The sequence below is a fragment of the Salmo trutta genome, chromosome 4 (assembly GCF_901001165.1).
Source record: "Salmo trutta chromosome 4, fSalTru1.1, whole genome shotgun sequence".
Classification (NCBI taxonomy): Eukaryota; Metazoa; Chordata; class Actinopteri; order Salmoniformes; family Salmonidae; genus Salmo; species Salmo trutta.
Genome location: NC_042960.1, coordinates 48,252,371 through 48,274,631, shown reverse-complemented (window position 1 = coordinate 48,274,631; position 22,261 = coordinate 48,252,371). Strand labels below are relative to the sequence as shown.

General features: G+C 42.5%; 1 protein-coding gene across 4 annotated transcripts in view; it reads right to left on the bottom strand.

Moving 5' to 3' along the window:
- Nucleotides 1–783: 783 nt before the first annotated feature.
- The window catches only part of LOC115192496 (epidermal growth factor receptor substrate 15), a 37,892-nt gene continuing 16,414 nt past the window's right edge, over nt 784–22,261 (bottom strand). The window contains exons 15-25 of one of the 4 annotated variants that reach the window (XM_029751072.1): nt 22,021–22,218; nt 17,110–17,433; nt 16,859–16,984; nt 15,566–15,704; nt 10,806–10,850; nt 10,323–10,678; nt 10,001–10,070; nt 9,814–9,884; nt 9,441–9,588; nt 6,800–6,987; nt 784–3,499 (exon numbers count right to left, since the gene is read on the bottom strand). In XM_029751072.1, coding sequence (XP_029606932.1) covers nt 3,353–3,499; nt 6,800–6,987; nt 9,441–9,588; nt 9,814–9,884; nt 10,001–10,070; nt 10,323–10,678; nt 10,806–10,850; nt 15,566–15,704; nt 16,859–16,984; nt 17,110–17,433; nt 22,021–22,218 — 1,812 coding nt within the window. In that variant the 3' untranslated portion in view covers nt 784–3,352. The remainder of the gene's footprint in view (nt 3,500–6,799; nt 6,988–9,440; nt 9,589–9,813; nt 9,885–10,000; nt 10,071–10,322; nt 10,679–10,805; nt 10,851–15,565; nt 15,705–16,858; nt 16,985–17,109; nt 17,434–22,020; nt 22,219–22,261) is intronic. The other 3 variants (XM_029751073.1, XM_029751074.1, XM_029751075.1) reach the window with 3 other exon arrangements.

Genomic DNA, 22,261 nt, shown 5'->3' with positions numbered 1-22,261 from the left:
TATTTAATGCCTTACCTCCCTTATGAGGTATATAGTGCAAATGAGGTATATAGATTTTTTTTCTACTGTATGTTTGTTTATTCCATGTGTAACTTGGTTGTATGTGTCGAACTGCTGTGCTTTATCTTGGCCAGGTCGCAGTTGTAAATGAGAACTTGTTCTCAACTAGCCTACCTGGTTAAATAAAGGTGAAATATATATATTTTTTAAATTCCGTATGTAAATCAGAGACTCAATTAAATATATTTCTTATGGTATGTATTACTTGTGGATGTCTAGCATCCATTTCGTATATGTTACAAATTAGAAAAATGCACAATCAGTTACAATTTAGAAAATGCATGTTAACATTTTGCAAAAATTATAACATATTCCAATTTGTTGTGGCTAATGTTAGCTAGGTGGCTAATGCTAACATTAGCTGCGCTATGGGTTAGGGTTAAGTTTAGGAGTTCGGTTAAAAGGGTTAGGGTTAGCTAAAAGGGTAAAAGTTCGGGGAAGAGTTGGCTAACATGCTAAGTAATTGCAAAGTAGCAAGTCGTTGAAAAGTAGCAAATTTGCTCAAATGTTAGTTGTCCGTGATGAGCTTCAAACACTCAACATTTGGGTTGTTAGACATTTGCTTTATACGCCCACCCATCAACCCCGACCAACCACCCACCTTTCGTTTTTGCATAGTGTAACCATAACTTACATATGTTTAGTGTCACAGATTTAAGGTCACCATCTAGTCTATGAGACCAAGCTAGATTGACACCCATCCCCACACAAAACAAAGTCCAGTGTTGTTCGAGAGGTTTATATTTATTATTCTGTTTTCAATTAAATGTTTCACTTAGTATATTCTGACCATTACTGACATGTTAAAAAATGATAACTGAAATAGTCCTAAAATAAGCCGTTTTTTAAAAGCCTATTGGTAGATGGCTTCGAACAACAAGTGGTTTTTTATTTGAAAATACAGAAGTCTATACAAATGACATGATGAACAATAGTATCCGATAGCCTTTAAATACCAGATGGTATAAAAGGAACACAGCTGTCTCTGGAGAATTGACAACTCCATTGTATTTACAAACAGAAACATTTGTTGAATGAACAACACTATGAAGTCCTAACTGACCACGGTGCTCATTTACAGAATGGTCTCTACTGATGAACCTAAAAACCTGGATGAAAAGCAGGAAAAGGGTCCATGAGTTGTACATTGGTCAGAAAACAAAATAGCCCAAATGACTTGAGAGCCACGCCATTCCCTTGTCAACGGTGTACTTTCACAGTATACCCCTCTTGATTAGTGACACAATTATTCTCATTTAATCTGGAAACAAACAAAAATAAATGCTATGCTTTAAGATGGTAACATGTCTTAGTGACATTTATCCCCCCCACTCCAATTCTGTCTCTCCTCGCCAACACAAAAAGGCTTTTTAAGTAAAACCCTCAAGTGACTGAAGTTCACAGACAGAAGAACAGCCTTTGTACAAAAAGGCAAAGGATACTTTTACCAGGCAGTTTTTGAAATGAGGTCAAATCACTGTGGGATCACCTCGGTGAAATAACAAAAAAACAAGATGGTTCAGAATACTAGCATGTGCAGCACCCATTTTCTTTATAACTGAACCCCCTGCTGATAGCTGTATTCAACTGAAGCTAGGTATTATAAATGTTGAGCGTATATACAGTGGAGAATTTGCCATATTGGGCCAGGAGTTTTTCCTGAGCAGGAAAATTGGGGCCTAGTTATAAACTATACCAATTGGTAATAACAAGGGTACATGACTCCCTGACGCAGAAGACATGGCTAAACTATTGGATCCCTAAATAGGTGAGAAAGGATGTCATGTGGATTTTGGTGACAGAATCAGACCATTTACAGAAGACAGCTATTCTAGTAGGGAGAATTTGCATTTGTATTTATTAGGGATTCCCATTACTCTTCTTGTGTGCATTACACTCAGCCTGTATCCGGTTTCTAGATAATAATTCTATATTTTTCCACTTACAATACATTTAAAAACATCTTCCTGTACAACCAACCAACTTCCCAAAATCTTGACATCTCATTTGTTCAAATGTCACTTCATGAACCACAATAATTGTGGTCAATAGTTTTGTCTCTTGGTGGGTAGTGTTGGGTGGGGTAGACTACATTTCACGCTAAGAAAAAGCATCCTACATGCAGAGGTCTGGACATAACTGAACATAAAATAGTTGTTTTACTGGTTTACTTATTTTTAGCAAATGTACAACTCTTAACACTGCTATAAACCTTTAAGAATGAATAGAGTATTAGGAGGATGACACTGAGGTTAACGGAGTGAGTGACCTGGGAGTTATACCGTTTTTACAAGATCATTATTACTTTCCAAACAGATAATGAGCATGTGAGTCTTGTTCACTGCCTGGTGGTTGGCATATAAAGATACATTTAAGGGCACGTTGATGAGAGGAAGGTGAACAACCTATAGTAAGTAGGGTGATCAGAAATATATGCACAAATTCAATCAAGTTAAGTGTAGTCAAAGTAGTCGTGACAACCACCAGTGTGTATCTGAAGCGGGATCTCCTCTTCTCCCTTTCAACCCTCTGCACCGTTTGACTACTCTACACATAAAAAGGTTACTCTCGTAAGGACATACGTCAGGTCATCTCTAAGATGTGTTTTTACACAAGCAAAACCTCAGCTCAGACATGAAATCCAATTCACTGTATTTTTTACATGCCTGGTGTATAGCCATATGAATCAAATATGGATTACAAGTTGACATTGGTTTACACCCAGACTAATTAGAGGAACATGACTCTTATTATCTTGTTAGAGTTAATCATATTATAAAAAGTTCATAATTTCAAGAAGAAAAAACAAGTGGGAAGACAGGAAAAAAGGCATGTTGTGTTAGCCACTCTCGCATTCAATCTCAGGGAGAAATGGTTACCATAAGTGCTCAATAGTATCTGGTAGTCTGGGGCTGAGCAGGCTTCTAGACAAGAGCATTACAAACAGGGGCATAACTTTTGCAGTTAGTTATTAACAATTAGGTCTGTATACATATACTTCACAATCTCCATGTCTATTTACTGTACCAGGATGGATATTGAAGTCGAACAGAGAACATCACAGTTCTATACCCACCACCTGGCCAAACACCATTGAAGACAAACTGAAAATACCACAGATGAGTGAAACAAAATGAGAGGGTAGGAGACAATTAAAGGGGTTAATGGGTGGGAGGAGGAGCCAATACTCAACATCTCTTCATTAGGTCTGAGTAGGCCATTTAGTTCAGTTCTCCCACCCCTCCCTCCTTCCTTTGGTTAGTGCTGGGTCACCAGGGCGACCGGGAGTCTTTCAGGAAAACTCTGACTTGCTCAGGGCAATGGCCAGCTCCAGATCCTCTTGCTCCTGTTGTGCCTGTCTGGCCAAGCGCTCCTTCTCCTCCCGCTCACTCTCCCTCTTCGCCCACTCAATCATGTCCTCCTCAGTATGGTACTGCTGCTTCACACCACATAGAAACACACACACACACACACACACACACACACACACACGTCAGAACACCTCAGAGGCAGCATATTCTACATCCCCTCCCTGATGGTGGCCACTGCACTCAACCTCCCCCATCTTGACACCCATTTAAAAAGGGACACAGCAAGTTGTGAACTGTCCTGTATTAAGCTATTTCACTGCTGCAGCAGCAGCAGCATACTGATCCCCTTGACATCTATTGTTTATGGTGAGCTGCACCATTCCAAGCATTTCAATAGAGCTTTTAGTATGTTCCAAAAGCGAACGATTGCAATTTCCTCTTATAATGTTTAACATGAACAGACATGTATTAGCTCCAAATGTATTAGCTCCAGATCAGTGATAGGGGGGCAGTTGAGTGGGTGAAATCCCTGTATCGCTGTAAAGCATGTCTGCATGCGACAGAGGAGTACAGTCTTCACAGGTCAATTTCACACAGCAACAGAAACATCATGCACATTGTAGACAGTGGGATGATAAAATATGGTATATTTAAGTAATAAGGATGGGGGGGTGGTATATGGTCAATATACCATGGCTAAAGGCTGTTCTTACGCTCGATGCAAAGTGCCTGGATACAGCCCTTAGCAGTGGTATATCAGCCACATACCACAAACCTCATTGCTATTATAAACTGGTTACCTATGTAATTTGAGCAGTAAAAATAAATGTTAAGTCATAGCTGTGGTATACGGTCAGATATACCACAGGTGTCAGCCAATCAGCATTCAGGGCTCAAACCACCCAGTTTATAATAGTGTTTAGTTCACACACACACGAGAAGCATTTTTGGTTCTGCAGTGTTCCATCTATACCGATGTGAACTCAAATTAATACAGTATAGTACTGCAATATACTGACGATTGGCTCTGAGATTGCCAATCTGTATTTCTTAGCACTAAAGTTAATGTCAATGAAACCAAAAAGAGCGATGTGGTAAAAGAGATATGTGGTTGGTACTGAGAGAGAAAGCAGGTACTGATTCACATTGTTCATTATGAGGTGTGGGACTTCCAACAGCTTGTGACCCATTACATCACTCACGACGTACAGTCTGACAGTACAGCAGGAGTGAATGTCAATGGATTTACAACCTGGACCAAATATACTGTAGATGGCGTAAACGTCTCAGAAAAAGTATACAAACTTATGAACAACATACTTGTGTGAATAGATCTGTGAATTGGATGGTAAAGTCCCTGTAGGATGTTCCAGCTTTGTCTAACACACAGTTATTCACATGGGATATAAATGGTTGGTGATGGATTTAACATGATTGAAGGAAAATGGCAAAGTAACTTCAAAGTATATCAAAATACTGTAAATCTAACCAACATCCAGAAATGCTTATACGAGACCAGTAAAACTAGGTTTTTGAATTCAGACCAAATCGATAGTTTATTTTTTACAGCTCAAGCCTTAATTCAATCCGGGATTTGATTACGCCAGAATTTATGCATCATAATAGAATGTAAAAAAAAGTACAAACAGTAGCACTCTGTGCTAAATCAACCTGGTGGATATGGATACACATGGAGCCCAGAGATGGAGATAGTACCCTTCTTAAGATGTTTTATTGAGCTCATTTGACTGAGGAAGAGATGAGAGTGAAGACCCAGAGAGAGCAGAAATCGTTCTTCCACAGTGCAGATTGGTGGCGGGAGTGGTGATAACAGGATGAATGGTGGGAAGCAGAAGGAGTCAGAGTGAGAGGGTGATGGTGGAGGCAGTGAGGGGCTCTGTAGAGGGTCACTGGGACAGTGCGTGCAGGGTGCAGGTCGTGCAGAGTGGAGGCAGTGAGGGGGCTCTGTAGAGGGTCACTGGGACAGTGCGTGCAGGGCAGGGTGCAGGTCATGCAGAGTGGAGGCAGTGAGGGGCTCTGTAGAGGGTCACTGGGACAGTGCGTGCAGGGTGCAGGTCATGGAGAGTGGAGGCAGTGAGGGGCTCTGTAGAGGGTCACTGGGACAGTGCGTGCAGGGTGCAGGTCATGCAGAGTGGAGGCAGTGAGGGGCTCTGTAGAGGGTCACTGGGACAGTGCGTGCAGGGTGCAGGTCATGCAGAGTGGAGGCAGTGAGGGGCTCTGTAGAGGGTCACTGGGACAGTGCGTGCAGGGCAGGGTGCAGGTCATGCAGAGTGGAGGTAGTCAGAGGGAGCAGGAGCTCAGTCAAGCCTTTTATCCTTTCTGTGGGTGTGCTAAATAAATTCAAATCACAAGAACCAAAGCAAGCAGCCTAGCCTTTCCATCCACAGCCAACCAGGGGCTCCTGAGGGCTATGAGTCATGAAGAGGAAGATTTGGTGTGCCTGAAGTCCCATTAGTGGTGCCTAAGTTCACTCAGTGAAAATGTTACCCATTTTAAATATATTATAATATGTTTATTAATATATATACACCTATGGCTACACTATTAAAGGAGTCAAGTTATTTGAGGGAACATCAATTACAAGTCTGAACTTCAATTCAGCTTAGAAATAAACAGAAATGTAATTAAAGATAGGCAGTAAGGTCCAAGGAGGTGTGGTATATTGGCCATATATCACAAAGCCCTGAGGTGCCTTATTGCTATTATAAACTGGTTACCAACGTAATTAGAGCACTACAAATAAATGTTTTGTCATACCCAATGCATACGGTCTGATACACCACAGGTGTCAGCCAATCAGCATTCAGGGCTAGATCCACCCAGTTTTTGTAATTATGCTGATTGGCTGACAGCCATGGTATATCAGACTGTATACCATGGGTATGACAAAAAATGTATTTTTACTGCTCTAAGTATGTTGGTAACCAGTTTATAATAGCAATAAGGCACCTTGGGAGTTTGTAGTATATGGCCTATATATCACAGCTAAGAGCTGTGTCCAGGCACTCTGATGCGTTGTGCATAAGAACAGCTCTTAGCCGTGATATATAGGCCCTATACCACACCCCCCCGTGCCTTAATGATTTAATAAAATTCACATAAAGAAAAATAACATTGACAATAAAGTAATATGGGATACATAAGGAAGAAGGAATATACAAAACATTAGATAGATATCTATCTCTAGAAAAACAAATGAATGCTTTTAAAATAATGAAATGTATAAAATTCAACTATATTTCCTTAAGGACTTATAAATGCTCCTCAGGTAGGTTGGTAGTTTGAGAGTTTAGCTATGGACGGAGGGGAGGCTGAGACTGCTGTTTGGTGGATGGCTTGTGAGCGAGGAAACAGAGAAGGGTGACCTAGTCGGTGTCATGAGGAGAGGGGGCTGGGGAGGTTCTCACTTTGTCAAAGCTGGCAAATCGGTCTGGGTCCCGTGCGGGCTGGCGGGGTGAGGATGGGGCGAAGGGGTCTTGGGCAGCATCCTTGGCAGGTTGGGAGAAAGGGGGGTCTCCTGAGCCCTGGGGCAGAAATGGCCCCCTTCTGTGGAACGAGTCCGACGTCTCGGACCTGGAGATGTCGGCTCTCTTACCTGCATTCAAAAACACACCAGAGTTTCCGTTAGGAAAATGTGGCGCCGGACAACGTGACGGTGAAGATTTGAATTTACCTGCCATTTGAAAAATGTACCGGACCCATATGCATAACTCATTGGGGTGTCAAACCATGGTGCTCAGAATGACAGAAATCACATTTTGATTATGGTAATGTATCTTAACAGAACATGCATCTCAATGATACAGCCAATAAAACTATTTAACCTTTCTTGGGTAGGGGGCAGTATTTTCACGGCCGGACAAAAAACGTACCCAAATTAAACGGCCTACTACTCGTGCCCAGGAACTAGAATATGCATAGTATTAGTAGATTTGGATAGAAAACACTGAAGTTTCTAAAACTGTTTGAATGATGTCTGTGAGTATAACAGAACTCATATGGCAGGCAAAAACCTGAGAAAAATCTAAGTCATTGCCTATCCAACACACAGTGACTTAGGGTTCATTTTGCACTTCCTAAGGCTTCCACTAGATGTCAACAGTCTTTAGAAAGTTGTTTGAGGCGTCTATGGTGAACAGAGAGCGAACAAAGGAAGTTGGAAGTTGTTGACTCAGGAAAGCACATGAGTTCATTGGCACGCATTCACGTGAAGGGTAGCTGTGTTCCAAAACGTTTTTCAAGACATTGGAATCGTCCGGTTGGAATATTATTGAAGTTCTAAGTTAAAAAGGCCCTAAAGATTGATGCTATACAACGTTTGACATGTTTGAACGAACGTAAATATAACTTTTTTTGACTTTTCGTCGTGACATTTTGGCCGCACTTCCTACACTTGGAGTAGCTTACTGAACGCGCAAACAACAAGGACCTATTTGGACATAAATTATGGACTTTATCGAACAAAGCAACATTTATTGTGGACCTGGAATTCCTGGAAGTGCCTTCTGATGAAGATCATCAAAGGTAAGTGAATATTTCTAATGCCATTTATGATTTTAGATGACTCCAAAATGGAGGGTATCTGTATTGCTTGATGTGTTTTTCTGAGCGCAGCACTCAGATTATTGCAAAGTGTGCTTTCCCCGTGAAGCTTTTTTGAAATCTGTCACAGCGGTTGCATAAAGGAGATGTTCATCTATAATTCTTTGAATAACAGTTTAATATTTTATCAATGTTTATGATGAGTATTTCTATAAATTGATGTGCTCATTCACCGGAAGTTTTTGGAGGAAAAGCATTTCTGAACATTACGGGCCAATGTAAAATGCTGTTTTTGGATATAAATATGAACTTGATCGAACAAAAAATGCATGTATTGTGTAACATGATGTCCTAGGAGAGTCATCTGATGAAGATCGTCAAAGGTTAGTGCTTAATTTTAGCTGGTTTTCGTGTCGCCTGTCCTTGCTAGGAAAATGGCTGTGTGCTTTTTCTTGTGTTGGAACTGTTCTAACATAATCTAACTTTATGCTTTCGCCGTAAAGCCTTTTTGAAATCGGACAATGTGGTTACATTAAGGAGACGTGCATCTTTAAAATGGTGTAAAATAGTCGTATGTTTGAGAACTTTGAATTATGACATTTTGTGGTTTTGAATTTGGCGCTCTGATTTTTCACTGGCTGTTGAATAGTGTGAACCGCGGGTGGGACGCTAGTGTCCCACCTCCACAAGAGAGGTTAATAATTTTCCAAAATGCAATTCGCAGGAAAACACCATTCTAAAACAGAGCACCTGATAGATTTCCATCTGTCACATATGGAACATCTATGTTAGAAACTTGAGGGGGAATCTAAAAGATACAACAACTAGGATAAGTTGTTAATATGACTAGGATTGTGCCTTTGACTTCAGGACAACAAAAGTTGCTATGAAAGAGAGAGAAATGGCAAAGCGGTGGGTCCAATAGGGAAATAAATCTGTCAATTATAATTACACCTGTATATACAGGAAGAAATAAAATCATATATATTTTTTCTCCCGATCATTTTGGCTGACAGTTTTATTTATCGGCTTTTCATTTATTTTTTTGCCAAAGCCCACAGAAACCCTGACACACACCACCCCCCAAGAGCACTCAGGTCAGTAAGGAATGAGAGGCCCAGGTCAGTAAGGAATGAGAGGCCCAGGTCAGTAAGGAATGAGAGGCCCAGGTCAGTAAGGAATGAGAGACCAGGTCAGTAAGGAATGAGAGGCCCAGGTCAGTAAGGAATGAGAGGCCCAGGTCAGTAAGGAATGAGAGGCCCAGGTCAGTAAGGAATGAGAGGCCCAGGTCAGTAAGGAATGAGAGGCCCAGGTCAGTAAGGAATGAGAAGCCCAGGGAAGAGGTCCTAGCAAAAGTGCAACAATGACTACAAAATCCCACTAGGTACCAAATCTCCATGTTTGCAATACCAATGCCATTCTGCTACTTGCAATTAGCAGCAGAAAAGCACTGACAAACAGTCTAGAAACAGCATGAAAAAAAATGTGCTTCCCAGAAGGACTGACCTGGGGGTGGTGGGGGAGGTCTGGTGGGCGTTCCTGTCTTGGGGGGCAAGGCTGGGGGAACATCAAGGCTGCTAGGCTGGCTGTCCTCCTTGAACAGGTTCTTGTTGTTGGAGGAGTTGGATGAGACGAAGGGGTCGGCACCGTTTGACTTGGAAACAACCAGAGATCCAGAAGAGCATGACTGACAGCTCTCCCTCTTGTGTTCATGTTTACATCAACACCACCTCATCACATTCCCCCCCATTATTAATGCGGTTAGCAGGATCACAAAAATGTCCCTAAGGATCACTAATAGCTAGTGATCCTTAGTTCTCACATCACAGCCATGATGGTACACACCAAGGACAACTAGAGAACCCAATCATGACTTTACCTTGGCCAAGGCGCTGAAGTCTGCAAATCCCACTCCAAATGATTCGATGCCAAACACAGCAGCAAATGGATCTGAAGCACACACACGGTGTAAATATTGTTCAACAACACACACAGTTTAGCCAGACAGGGTACTACCATTTGCACTACCATCCACTCCCAAGAGGGAGGCTCCATCCCCGTCTTACCTGGGTCAGAGCCAGTATTTCCAGCAGTGCCTCCAGGTGCAAAAGGGTCATTGGTTGCTGCAGTGAGATCCTTTAGGGAAACACATACAATGTCAGTTATAAACTAAAACCCTACAGACAGCGCACACCTAGCTAGAATAATTAAGGACAGAAGTGCACAGTCATTCTTCATTACCATGCACAGACTGAATCTATCTGGGAGCATAATTAACACAATGTGCTGGTGCAGGAGGGAGGACTTTTTTGGTGGGGTAAATTGGGTAGCTGCCTGAGTGAATATCCCTGAGGCATATGGACAGTTCAGCACTGTGGCACCACTCACAGTGGGGAGCTCAGAGCCTGGCTGGGAGCAGCTGAAGGGATCCGGGCCTGCAGTACACTGGGAGCCAAACGGGTCTGCCTCTGCCAGGGAGTCCATTTTGGATCCAAACGGATCTGCATCCACGTTGTTGACCTTGGCGCTGAAGGGGTCCCTGGCTGCCTTGTTGTTGGCTTTGGAGCTGAAGGGGTCCAGTCCTGCAGCGTCGTTAAGCGGAGCTGGAAACAGGTCAGGCTCCACCAGGCTGGCACTGCCACTGAAGGGGTCAGCAGAAGGGAAGGGGGCAGCCGAAGACTGCTTGAAGAAGGAGTCAGCAGAAAAAGGATCTGTACCCTTGAATGGGTCCCCTCCAAATGGATCTGTTGAAGAACAGCTACGTTATAGGTTTTCACATTCAAAATATAGGCTAAAATAAAAATATTTGATTTGGTGGCTCACATGTATAGCTGCATTGTTTGAGCTCATACTGAGTTAAGACTCACTCACCGGAAACATCTGCCTTTCCAAACAGATCATCTTTAAATGGATCCTCTGCACAGACAGACGGAAAGACAAAAATGAGTCTCAACTGATTCTGTTGTCTGTTACATACGGAAAGTATTCAGACCCCTTGACTTATTCAACATTTTGTTAAGTTACAGCCTTGTGACTAAAACGGATTAAATAGTTCCCCCCCTCATTTATCAACACACAATACGCCAAAGACAAAGCAAAAAAGGATTGACATGGATGGATGGATACATATATCTATATACAGTGAGGGAAAAAAGTATTTGATCCCCTGCTGATTTTATACGTTTGCCCACTGACAAAGAAATTATCAGTCTATAATTTTAATGGTAGGGTTATTTGAACAGTGAGAGACAGAATAACAAAAAAATCCAGAAAAACGCATGTCAAAAATGTTATAAATTGACTTGCATTTTAATGAGGGAAATAAGTATTTGACCCCTCTGCAAAACATGACTTAGTACTTGGTGGCAAAACCCTTGTTGGCAATCACAGAGGTCAGACGTTTCTTGTAGTTGGCCACCAGGTTTGCACACATCTCAGGAGGGATTTTGTCCCAGTGCTCTTTGCAGATCTTCTCCAAGTAATTAAAGTTTCGAGACTGACGTTTGGCAACTCGAACCTTCAGCTCCCTCCACAGATTTTCTATGGGATTAAGGTCTGGAGACTGGCTAGGCCACTCCAGGACCATAATGTGCTTCTTCTTGAGCCACTCCTTTGTTGCCTTGGCCGTGTGTTTTGGGTCATTGTCATGATGGAATACCCATCCACAACCCATTTTCAATGCCCTGGCTGAGGGAAGGAGGTTCTCACCCAAGATTTTGACGGTACATGGCCCCGTCCATCCTCCCTTTGATGCGGTGAAGTTGTCCTGTCCCCTTAGCAGAAAAACACCCCCAAAGCATAATGTTTCCACTTCCATGTTTGATGGTGGGGATGGTGTTCTTGGGGTCATAGGCAGCATTCCTCCTCCAAACACGGCGAGTTGAGTTGATGCCAAAACAGCTCTATTTTGGTCTCATCTGACCACAACACTTTCACCCAGTTGTCCTCTGAGTCATTCAGATGTTCATTGGAAAACTTCAGACGGGCATGTATATGTGCTTTCTTGAGCAGGGGGACCTTGCGGGCGCTGCAGAATTTCAGTCCTTCACGGCGTAGTGTGTTACCAATTGTTTTCTTGGTGACTATGGTCTCAGCTGCCTTGAGATCATTGACAAGATCCTCCCGTGTAGTTCGGGGCTGATTCCTCACCGTTCTCATGATCATAGCAACGCCACGAGGTGAGATCTTGCATGGAGCACCAGGCCGAGGGAGATTGACAGTCCTTTTGTGTTTCTTCCATTTGCGAATAATCGCACCAACTGTTGTCACCTTCTCACCAAGCTGCTTGGCGATGGTCTTGCAGCCCATTCCAGCCTTGTGTAGGTCTACAATCTTGTCCCTGACATCCTTGGAGAGCTCTTTGGTCTTGGCCATGGTGGAGAGTTTGGAATCTGATTGATTGATTGCTTCTGTGGACAGGTGTCTTTTATACAGGTAACAAGCTGAGATAAGGAGCACTCCCTTTAAGGAGTGTGCTCCTAATCTCAGCTCGTTACCTGTATAAAAGACACCTGGGAGCCAGAAATCTTTCTGATTGAGAGGGGGTCAAATACTTATTTCCCTCATTAAAATGCAAATCAATTTATAACACTTTTGACATGCGTTTTTCTGGATATTTGTTGTTATTCTGTCTCTCACTGTTCAAATAAACCTATCATTAAAATTAGACTGATCATTTCTTTGTCAGTGGGCAAATGTACAAAATCAGCAGGGGATCAAATCCTTTTTTCCCCCTCACTGTATACCAGTTGAAGTCGGAAGTTTACATACACCTTAGCCAAATACATTTAAACTCAGTTTCAAAATTCCTGACACTTAATCCTAGTTAAAATTCCCTGTCTTGGGTCAGTTAGGATCACCACTTTATTTTAAGAATGTGAAATGTCAGAACAATAGTAGAGAAAATGATTTATTTCAGCTTTTATTTCTTTCATCACATTCCCAGTGGGTCAGAAGTTTACATACACTCAATTAGTATTTGGTAGCATTGCCTTTAAATTGTTTAACTTGGGTCAAACAATTCAGGAAGCCTTCCACAAGCTTCCCACAACAAATTGGTGAATTTTGGCCCATTCCTCCTGACAGAGCTGGTGTAACCGAGTCAGGTTTGTAGGCCTCCTTGCTCACATATGCCTTTTCAGTTCTGCCCACAAATTTTTTATAGGATTGAGGTCAGGGCTATGTGATGGCCACTCCAATACCTTTACTTTGTTGTCCTTAGGACTCTTTTTACTGCGGATATAGATACTTTTCTCCCTGTTTCCTCCAGCATCTTCACAAGGTCCTTTGCTGTTGTTCTGGGATTGATTTGCACTTTTCGCACCAAAGTACGTTCATCTCTATGAGACAGAACGCGTCTCCTTCCTGAGCGGTATGACGGCTGCGTGGTCCCATGGCGTTTATACTTGCGTACTATTGTTTGTACAGATGAACGTGGTACCTTAAAGCGTTTGGAAATTGCTCCCAAGGATGAACCATTTTTTTCTGAGGTCTTGGCTGATTTCTTTTGATTTTCCCAAGATGTCAAGCAAAGAGGCACTGAGTTTGAAGGTAGGCCTTGAAATACATCCACAGGTACATCTCCTATTGACTCAAATGATGTCAATTAGCCTATCAGAAACTTCTAAAGCCATGACATCATTTTCTGGAATTTTCCAAGCTGTTTAAAGGCACAGTCAACTTAGTGTATGTAAACTTTTGACCCACTGGAATTGTGATAGTGAATTAAAAATGAAATAATTTGTCTGTAAACAATTGTTGGAAAAATGACTTGTGTCATGCACAAGGTAGATATCCTAACCGACTTGCCAAAACTATAGTTTGTTAACAAGAAATTTGTGGAGTGGTTGAAAAACGAGTTTCAATGACTCCATCCTAAGTGTATGTAAACTTCCGACTTCAACTGCATATATATCCATCTACACATACACACAGTCAAAAGTTGACACCTACTCATTCAAGGGCTTTTCTTTATTTTTACTTTGTAGAATAATAATAGTGAAAACATCAAAACTACAGAATAACACCTGTAGAATCATGTAACCAAAAAAGTGTAACAAAATCTAAATATATTTTATATTTGAGATTCTTCAAAGTAGCCACCCTTTGCCTTGATGAATTACTTTTTAAAATGGAAATATCACATTTATAGTTTGCAGACCCTTTACACAGTACTTTGTTGAAGCACCTTTGGCAGCGAAAACAGCCTCGAGTCTTCTTGGGTATGACACTACCAGCTCGGCACACCTGTTTTTGGGGAGTTTCTCCCATTCTTCTCTGCAGATCCTCTCAAGCGCTGTCAGGTGGGATGGGGAGCGTCGCTGCACAGCTATTTTCAGGTCTCTCCAGAGATGTTCAATCGGGTTCGAGTCCAGGCTCTGGCTTGGCCACTCAAGGACATTCAGAGAATTGTCCCGAAGCCACTCCTGCATTGTCTTGGTTATGTGCTTAGGGTTGTTGTCCTGTTGGAAGGTAAACCTTCTCCCCAGTCTGAGGTCCTGAGCGCTCTGGAGAAGGTTTTAATCAAGGGTCTCTGGTACTTTGCTCTGTTCATCTTTCCTCGATTCTGACTAGTCTCCCAGTCCCTGCCACTGAAAAACATCCCCCACAGCACGATGCTGCCACCATGCTTCCCCGTAGGGATGGTGCCAGGTTTCCTCCAGACGTGACGCTTGTCAAACAGGCCAAATCGTTAAATCTTGGTTTCATCAGACCAGAGATTATTGTTTCTCATGGTCAGAGTACTTTAGGTGCCTTTTGGCAAACTCCAAGCGGGCTATCATGCATCTTCTACTGAGGAGAGGCATCCGTCTGGCCACTCTACCATAAAGGCCTGATTGGTGGAGTGCTGCAGAGATGGTTGTCCTTCTGGAAAGTTCTCCCATCTCCACAGAGGAACTCTGGAGCTCTGTCAGAATGACCATCGGGTTCTTGGTCACCTCCCTGACAAAAGCCCTTCGCCACCGATTGCTCACTTTTGCCAGGTGGTCAGCTCCAGGAAAAATCTTGGTTGTTCCAAACTTCTTCCATTTAAGAATGATGTTCTTGGAACCTTCAATGCTGCAGACATTTTGTGGTATCCTTCCCCAGATCTGTGCCTCAACACAATCCTGTCATGGAGCTCTACGGAGAATTCCTTCGACCTCATGGCTTGGTTTTTGCTCTGACATGCACTGTCAACTGTGGGACCATATTTAGACAGGTGTGTGCCTTCCAAATCATGTCCAATCAATTGAATTTACCACAGGTGGACTACAATCAAGTTGTAGAAACATCAAGGATGATCAATGGAAACAGGATGCACCAGAGCTCAATTTCGAATCTCATAGCAAAGGGTCTGAATGCTTATGTCAATAAGGTATTTCTGGTTATTATTTTTAATAAATAAGCAAACATTTCTAAAAACCTGTCTTTGCTTTTTCATTATGGGGTATTGTGTGTAGATTGATGAGGGAAACATTTTATTTAAACAATTTTAGAATTAGGCTGTAACGTAACAAAATGTGGACATTGTCAAGGGGTCTGAATACTTTCCAAATGCACTGAACATTCATACATACAGTAGGTTTGTCAAGTTTGAAATTGCGCCTGTTAGTTTATTGTACTATCTGAGAGGTGGAGGGGTAACTCACGGTCAGTGAAGGGGTCTGACTGGAAGAAGTCCAGATCAGGGAGTGGATGGGAAGTGGTCTGTGGAGGCAGCACAGGCAGGGTAGCATGGGGAGGCTCAGTTGACTCTGGTCTCGGTTCTGGCTCTGGAGATTCCACCTGCTAAGGAAATACAGCAAAGTCCAGTGGTCAAACATGAGTCCAGCAGACCTGGGTTCAAATAATATTTAGAGTATTTCAATTATTTTCTATTACATTTGGAATTAAGTATTTGGGGAGATCTACAGTACCAGTAAAAAGTTGACACACCTACTCATTCAGGTTTTTAAAATGGTATTTTTTACTATTTTCTACATTGTAGAATAATAGCAAAGACACCAAAACTATAAAATAACATACAGAATCATGTAGTAACCAAAAAAGTGTTAAATCCAAATATATTTTGATGACAGCTTGGCACACTTGGCATTCTCTCTACCAGCTTCATGAGGCAGTCACCTGGAATGCATTTCAATTAACAGGTGTGCCTGGTTAAAAGTTAATTTGTGGAATTTCTTTCCTTCTTAATGCATTTGAGCCAATCAGTTGTGTTGTGACAAGGTAGGGGGGTATACAGAAGATCACCTGGAATGCTTTCCCAACAGGCTCTCTGGAGACACCTGAAAATTGCTGTGCAGCAACACTCCCCATTCAACATGACAGAGCTTGAAAGGATCAGGTGTGCCAAGCTTGTAGCGTCATACCCAAGACGACTTGAGGCTGTAATCGCTGTCAAAGGTGCTTCAACATAGTACTGAGTACTTATGTAAATGTGATATTTAAGTACATTTTTTATTAATTAGCAAACATCTCTAAAATCCTGTTTTTGCTTTCCCATTATGGGGTATTGTGTGTAGATTGATGAGGGAAAAAAACTATTCAAATCAATTTTAGAATAAGGCTGTAACCTAACAAACTTTTGAAAAAGTCAAGGGGTATAAATACTTTCTGAAAGCGAAGTATTTCCTCTTTAAAGACAAGTAGTTGAATATTTAAAAATTGTTTTTGGAAATGCATTTGGAATATATTTACAAAATAATAAAATACACCCATGCATTTGAACTAGGTCAGTTTGGTATTTGAAATAATGCAAATACTATCAAAGAGTAGGCAATTTACAGGAAAATGTTTTTAAATACTTCTCATAGAAGTAGCTGAATAGGGCCACATTATTTAAAAATACTCATACATAGAAAATATTTCAATAAATGACCTGAACCCAGATCTGGAGTCCAGGGGGGAATCCCATGGCTAAAGATGATGCGACCATATTGTACCTTGGGAGTGCTAGCTTTAAACGACGACTCCTCATCTTCTTTTTCTACATCTTTGACCTCTGTATCAACTTCAGCAGTAGGACTGCTGTGCTCCTGAAGGGTGAAAGCAATGGGACTAATGTGCTCCTGAGAAAAGAGAAGGAAAAACAGCAACTTCAGACCCCATGATGGCATAACAACACACACAACTAGCACTCAGACTTAAGAACAAATAATAAATGACCCAGATATTTCAGAGTACAATATATTGCCTTCACAAGGTTGTCCTGTGGTACTGGCCAGACAGTGGAAGACAGGCTGTTATAGAGGTCTTCGAAGGCATCAGACTTGGGCTCTGGTTCCTCTGGGGTCTTAGGGCGATCCTCCTCATCTACTTCTTCCATCGGTTCAGCTGGCTCCATCTGTGGCTGGCTGGCTGGAGGCTCCACTCTCAGCTCCTCAGGCTGGTCTTCCTGTTGCTGCTCCTCCGCTGAGCCGTTCACCAGCACTGGATCCTCCTCTAGGGAATTCTTCCAGCTGAGCTGGGCCGTGACCATCCGCTCCTCAATCTGTATATCACTTAGCTTCTGTTGCACCTGCCCTCAGTACAAACAGAGGTACAGAGAGTACAGGGATAAGGGAGAGAGCGCACAGAGTGATGGATACACACAGTACCCTTCAAAAGTTTACACACCTATTCATTCAATGGTTTTTCTTTTATTTTGACTATTGTCTACATTGTAGAATAATAGTGAAGACATCAAAACTATGAAATAACAGAATTATGTCGTAACCAAAAAAAAAAGTTAAATCAAAATATATTTTACATTTCAGATTCTTCAAAGTAGCCACACTTTGCCTTGTCATTCTCTCAACCAGCTTCATGAGGTAGTCACCTGGAATGCATTTCAATTAACAGGTGTGCCTTGTTAAAAGTTAATTTCTGAAATTTCTTTCCTTCTTAATGCATTTGAGCCAATCAGTTGTGGTGAGAAGGGAGGGGTTGTATACAGAAGACTGCTCTATTTGGTAAAAGACCAAGTCCATATTATGGCAAGAACAGCTCAAATAAGCAAAGAGAATAGGACAGTCCATTACTTTAAAGACATGAAGGTCAGTCAATCTGGAAAAAAATCAAGAACTTTGAAAGTTACCTCAAGTGCGGTCGCAAAAACCATCAAGCGCTATGATGAAACTGGCTCTCATGAGGACCTCCACAGGAAAGGAAGACCCACGCAGCCCAAATAATTGCAGACATCTCAAAGTAACAGACATCTCAACATCAACTGTTCAGAGGAGACACTGCGTGTATCAGGCCTCTATGGTCAAATTGCTGCAAAGAAACCACTGCTAAAGGACACCAATAAGAAAAATAAAATTGCTTGGGCCAAGAAACATGAGCAATGGACATTAGACTGGTGGAAATCTGTCCTTTGGTCTGATTAGACGCAGAGTATGTGAACGGATGACCATGTGTGGTTCCCACTGTGAAGTATGGAGGTGTGATGGTGTGGGGGTGCTTTGCTGGTGACACTGTCGTGATTTATTTAGAATTGAAGGCACATTTAACCAGCATGGCTACCACAGTATTCTGCAGTGATACGCCATTCCATCTGGTTTCCACTTAGTGGGACTATCATTCCTTTTTCAACAGGACAATGACCCAAAACACACCTCCAGGCTGTGTAAGGGCTATTTGACCAAGAAGGAGAGTGACTGACTGAGTGCTGCATCAGATGACCTGGCCTCTACAACCACCCGACCTTATTGTGAATTTTTTTGTACATATGTGGCAATTATTTATTTCAGAAGGAGCCAGCAAAACTACTGCACTCTGTGCTCTAGGTCATTGGACACCATTAGACATGCACGTGGTTATTCTTGTAACTTATGGCCAACTATGGTTACACCTCTTGGGTTTTTTCCAGAACAGGGGTTCACCTTACAGTGGAGTCAGCAGGATGTCATTTATTGGTTAATCCTGTAGAGTGCCACGGTCTGTTGCTATGGTCCTATATGCATGAAACTATTTATGTGACTCTACAGGTTGCATGTCCTAATATGAAGGCAATAAGATAAGTGGCTAAATGCCAGAGGTGATGAGCCATTAAGAGGAGTTACTATGAGTATGACGTAAGGAGGACAAATGTATAAGCAGTTTGTACCAAGATTGGAAGGCAGTTGTATTCATGATGCAGCTCGGCTTTTATTATGAAGTAATAAAAAGTATATTTGAACTCAGAGGCTCCAGTATTTGTGAAATATGATTGACCAAATATTTCCACGACAACCTCAACCCAATTGAGATGGTTTGGAATGAGTCTGATCACAGAGTGAAGGAAAAGCAGCCAACAATTGCTAAGCATATGTAGAAACTCCTTCAAGACTCTTGGAAAAGCATTCCAGGTAAAGCTGGTTGAGAGAATGCCAAGAGTGTGCAAAGCTGTCATTAAGGCAAAGGGTGGCTACTTTGAAGAATCTCAAATATAAAATATATTTTGATTTGTTAAACACTTTTTTGGTAACTACATGATTCCATAGTTTTGAGGTCTTCACTATTATTCTACAATGTAGAAAGTAGTAAAAATAAAGAAAAACCCTTGAATGAGTAGGTGTGCTCCAAACTTTTGACTGGTACTGATACACACACAGATTGGAGAGAACAAAACATGATTGATAAGATAGATTGCTTGGTAAGGATGACATGCAATTTATAAAACCTAAATATAACATTCGCTCACCAATAAAATCGCATGTCATCCTACCACCGTTACTTTTGCTACTGTTATTTTCAAATATCTTTTTACTGTCGTTTTATTTCTTTACTTACCTACACACACACATCGTTTTTGCACTATTTGATACATTCTTTCTCGTCAATCATATTTTGTTATCGCCATTTACAATCTTCAAATCAAATCAAATGTATTTGTCACATACACATGGTTAGCAGGTGTTAATGCAAGTGTAGCGAAATGCTTGTGCTTCTAGTTCCGACCATGCAGTAATATCTAACAAGTAATCTACCAATTCTACAACTACCTTGTACGCACAAGTGTAAAGGAATGAATACAAATATGTACATAAAAATAAATAGAGTGGTGGCCGAACGGCGTAGGCAAGATGTAATAGATGGTATGGAGTACAGTATATACATATGAGATGAGTAATTTAGGGTATGAAAACATATAAAGCGGCATTGTTTAAGGTGGCTAATGATACATCTAATACATCAAGATGGCAAGATGCAGTAGATGGTATAGCGTACAGTATATACATATGAGACGAATAATGTAGGTTATGTAAACATTATCTAATATAAATAATATAAAGTGGCAAGTGATAAATTGATTACATCAATTTTTCCATTATTAAAGTGGCTTGAGTTGAGTCAGTATGTTGGCAGCAGCCACTCAATGTTAGTGATGGCTGTTTAACAGTCTGATGGCCTTTAGATAGAAGCTGTTTTTCAGTCTCTCGGTTCCAGCTTTGATGCACCTGTACTGACCTCGCCTTCTGGATGGTAGCGGGGTGAACAGGCAGTGGCTCGGGTGGTTGTTTTCCTTGATCATCTTTTTGGCCTTCCTGTGACATCGGGTGGTGTAGGTGTCCTGGAGGGCAGGTAGTTTGCCCCCGGTGATGCGTTGTGCAGACCTCACTACCCTCTAGAGAGTCTTACAGTTATGGGAGGAGCAGCTGCCGTACCAGGTGGTGATACAGCCCGACGGGATGCTCTCGATTGTGCATCTGTAAAAGTTTGTGAGTGTTTTTGGTGACAAGCCAAATTTCTTCAGCTTCCTGAGGTTGAGGAGGCGCTGCTGCGCCTTCATCACGCTGTGTTTGTGGGTGGACCATTTCAGTTTGTCCGTGATGTGTACGCCGAGGAACTTACAAAAAACTCTCCACAACTGTCCCGTCAATGTAGATAGGGGGCTGCTCCCTCTGCTGTTTCCTGAAGTCCACGATCATCTCCTTTCTTTTGTTGACATTGAGTGCGAGGTTATTTTCCTGACACCACACTCCAAGGGCCCTCAAGTCGTTGTTGGTAATCAAGCCAACCACTGTAGTGTCGTCTGCAAACTTGATGATCGAGTTGGATGCGTGCATGGCCACGCAGTCGTGGGTGAACAGGGAGTACAGGAGAGGGCTGAGAACACACCCTTGTGGGGACCCAGTGTTGAGGATCAGCGGGGTGGAGATGTTACCTACCCTCACCACCTGGGGGCGGCCCGTCAGGAAGTCCAGGACCCAGTTGCACAGGGCGGGGTCGAGACCCAGGGTCTCGAGCTTAATGACGAGTTTGGAGGGTACCATGGTGTTAAATGCTGAGCTGTAATCGATGAACAGCATTCTTACATAGGTATTCCTCTTGTCCAGATGGGTTAGGGCAGTATGCAGTGTGATGGCGATTGCGTCGTATGTGGACCTATTGGGTCGGTAAACAAATTGGAGTGGGTCTAGGGTGTCAGGTAGGGTGGAGGTGATATGATCCTTGACTAGTCTCTCAAAGCACTTCATGATGACGGAAGTGAGTGCTACAGGGCGATAGTCATTTAGCTCAGTTACCTTAGCTCTCTTGGGAACAGGAACAATGGTGGCCATCTTGAAGCATGTGGGAAAAGCAGACTGGGATAAGGATTGATTGAATATGTCTGTAAACACACCAGCCAGCTGGTCTGCGCATGCTCTGTGGACGCGGCCGGGGATGCCGTCTGGGCCTGCAGCCTTGCGAGGGTTAACACGTTTAAATGTTTTACTCACGTTGGCTGCAGTGAAGGAGAGCCCACAGGTTTTGGTAGCGGGCCGTGTTAGTGGCGCTGTATTGTCCTCAAAGCGAGCAAAAAAGTTTAGTCTGTCTGGGATCAAGGCATCGTGATCCGCGACGGGGCTGATTTTTCTTTTGTAGTCCGTGATTGACTGTAGACCCTGCCACATACCTCGTGTGAGCCATTGAATTGCGACTCCACTGTCTCTATATTGACGCTTAGCTTGTTTTATTGCCTTGCGGAGGGAATAGCTACACTTTTTGTATTCGGTCATGTTTCCGGTCACTTTGCCCTGATTAAAAGCAGTGGTTCGCGCGTTCAGTTTTGCGCGAATGCTGCCATCAATCCACGGTTTTTGGTTGGGGAATGTTTTGCCACCACCGTAATAGTAATGGTGGAGAGTCATAGTAGACTCACCTGAGATACCTGAGAGAAGGAGTCCTTGACAGATTCCTGCAAGGGGGTGAACTGCTCCCGTGCTGCCTGCACCTTCTCCTCCAGCTGCTGGCTCTCCCCTTGCAGTCGCAGCAGCTCCTCTCTGGCCTGCACCAGCTGCTCCTCGTACTCCTCTATCCTCTGCTCCTGTGCCGTGTTTTCCGCCTCTAGTGACAAGATCTAACACACACACACACACACACACACACACACACACACACAC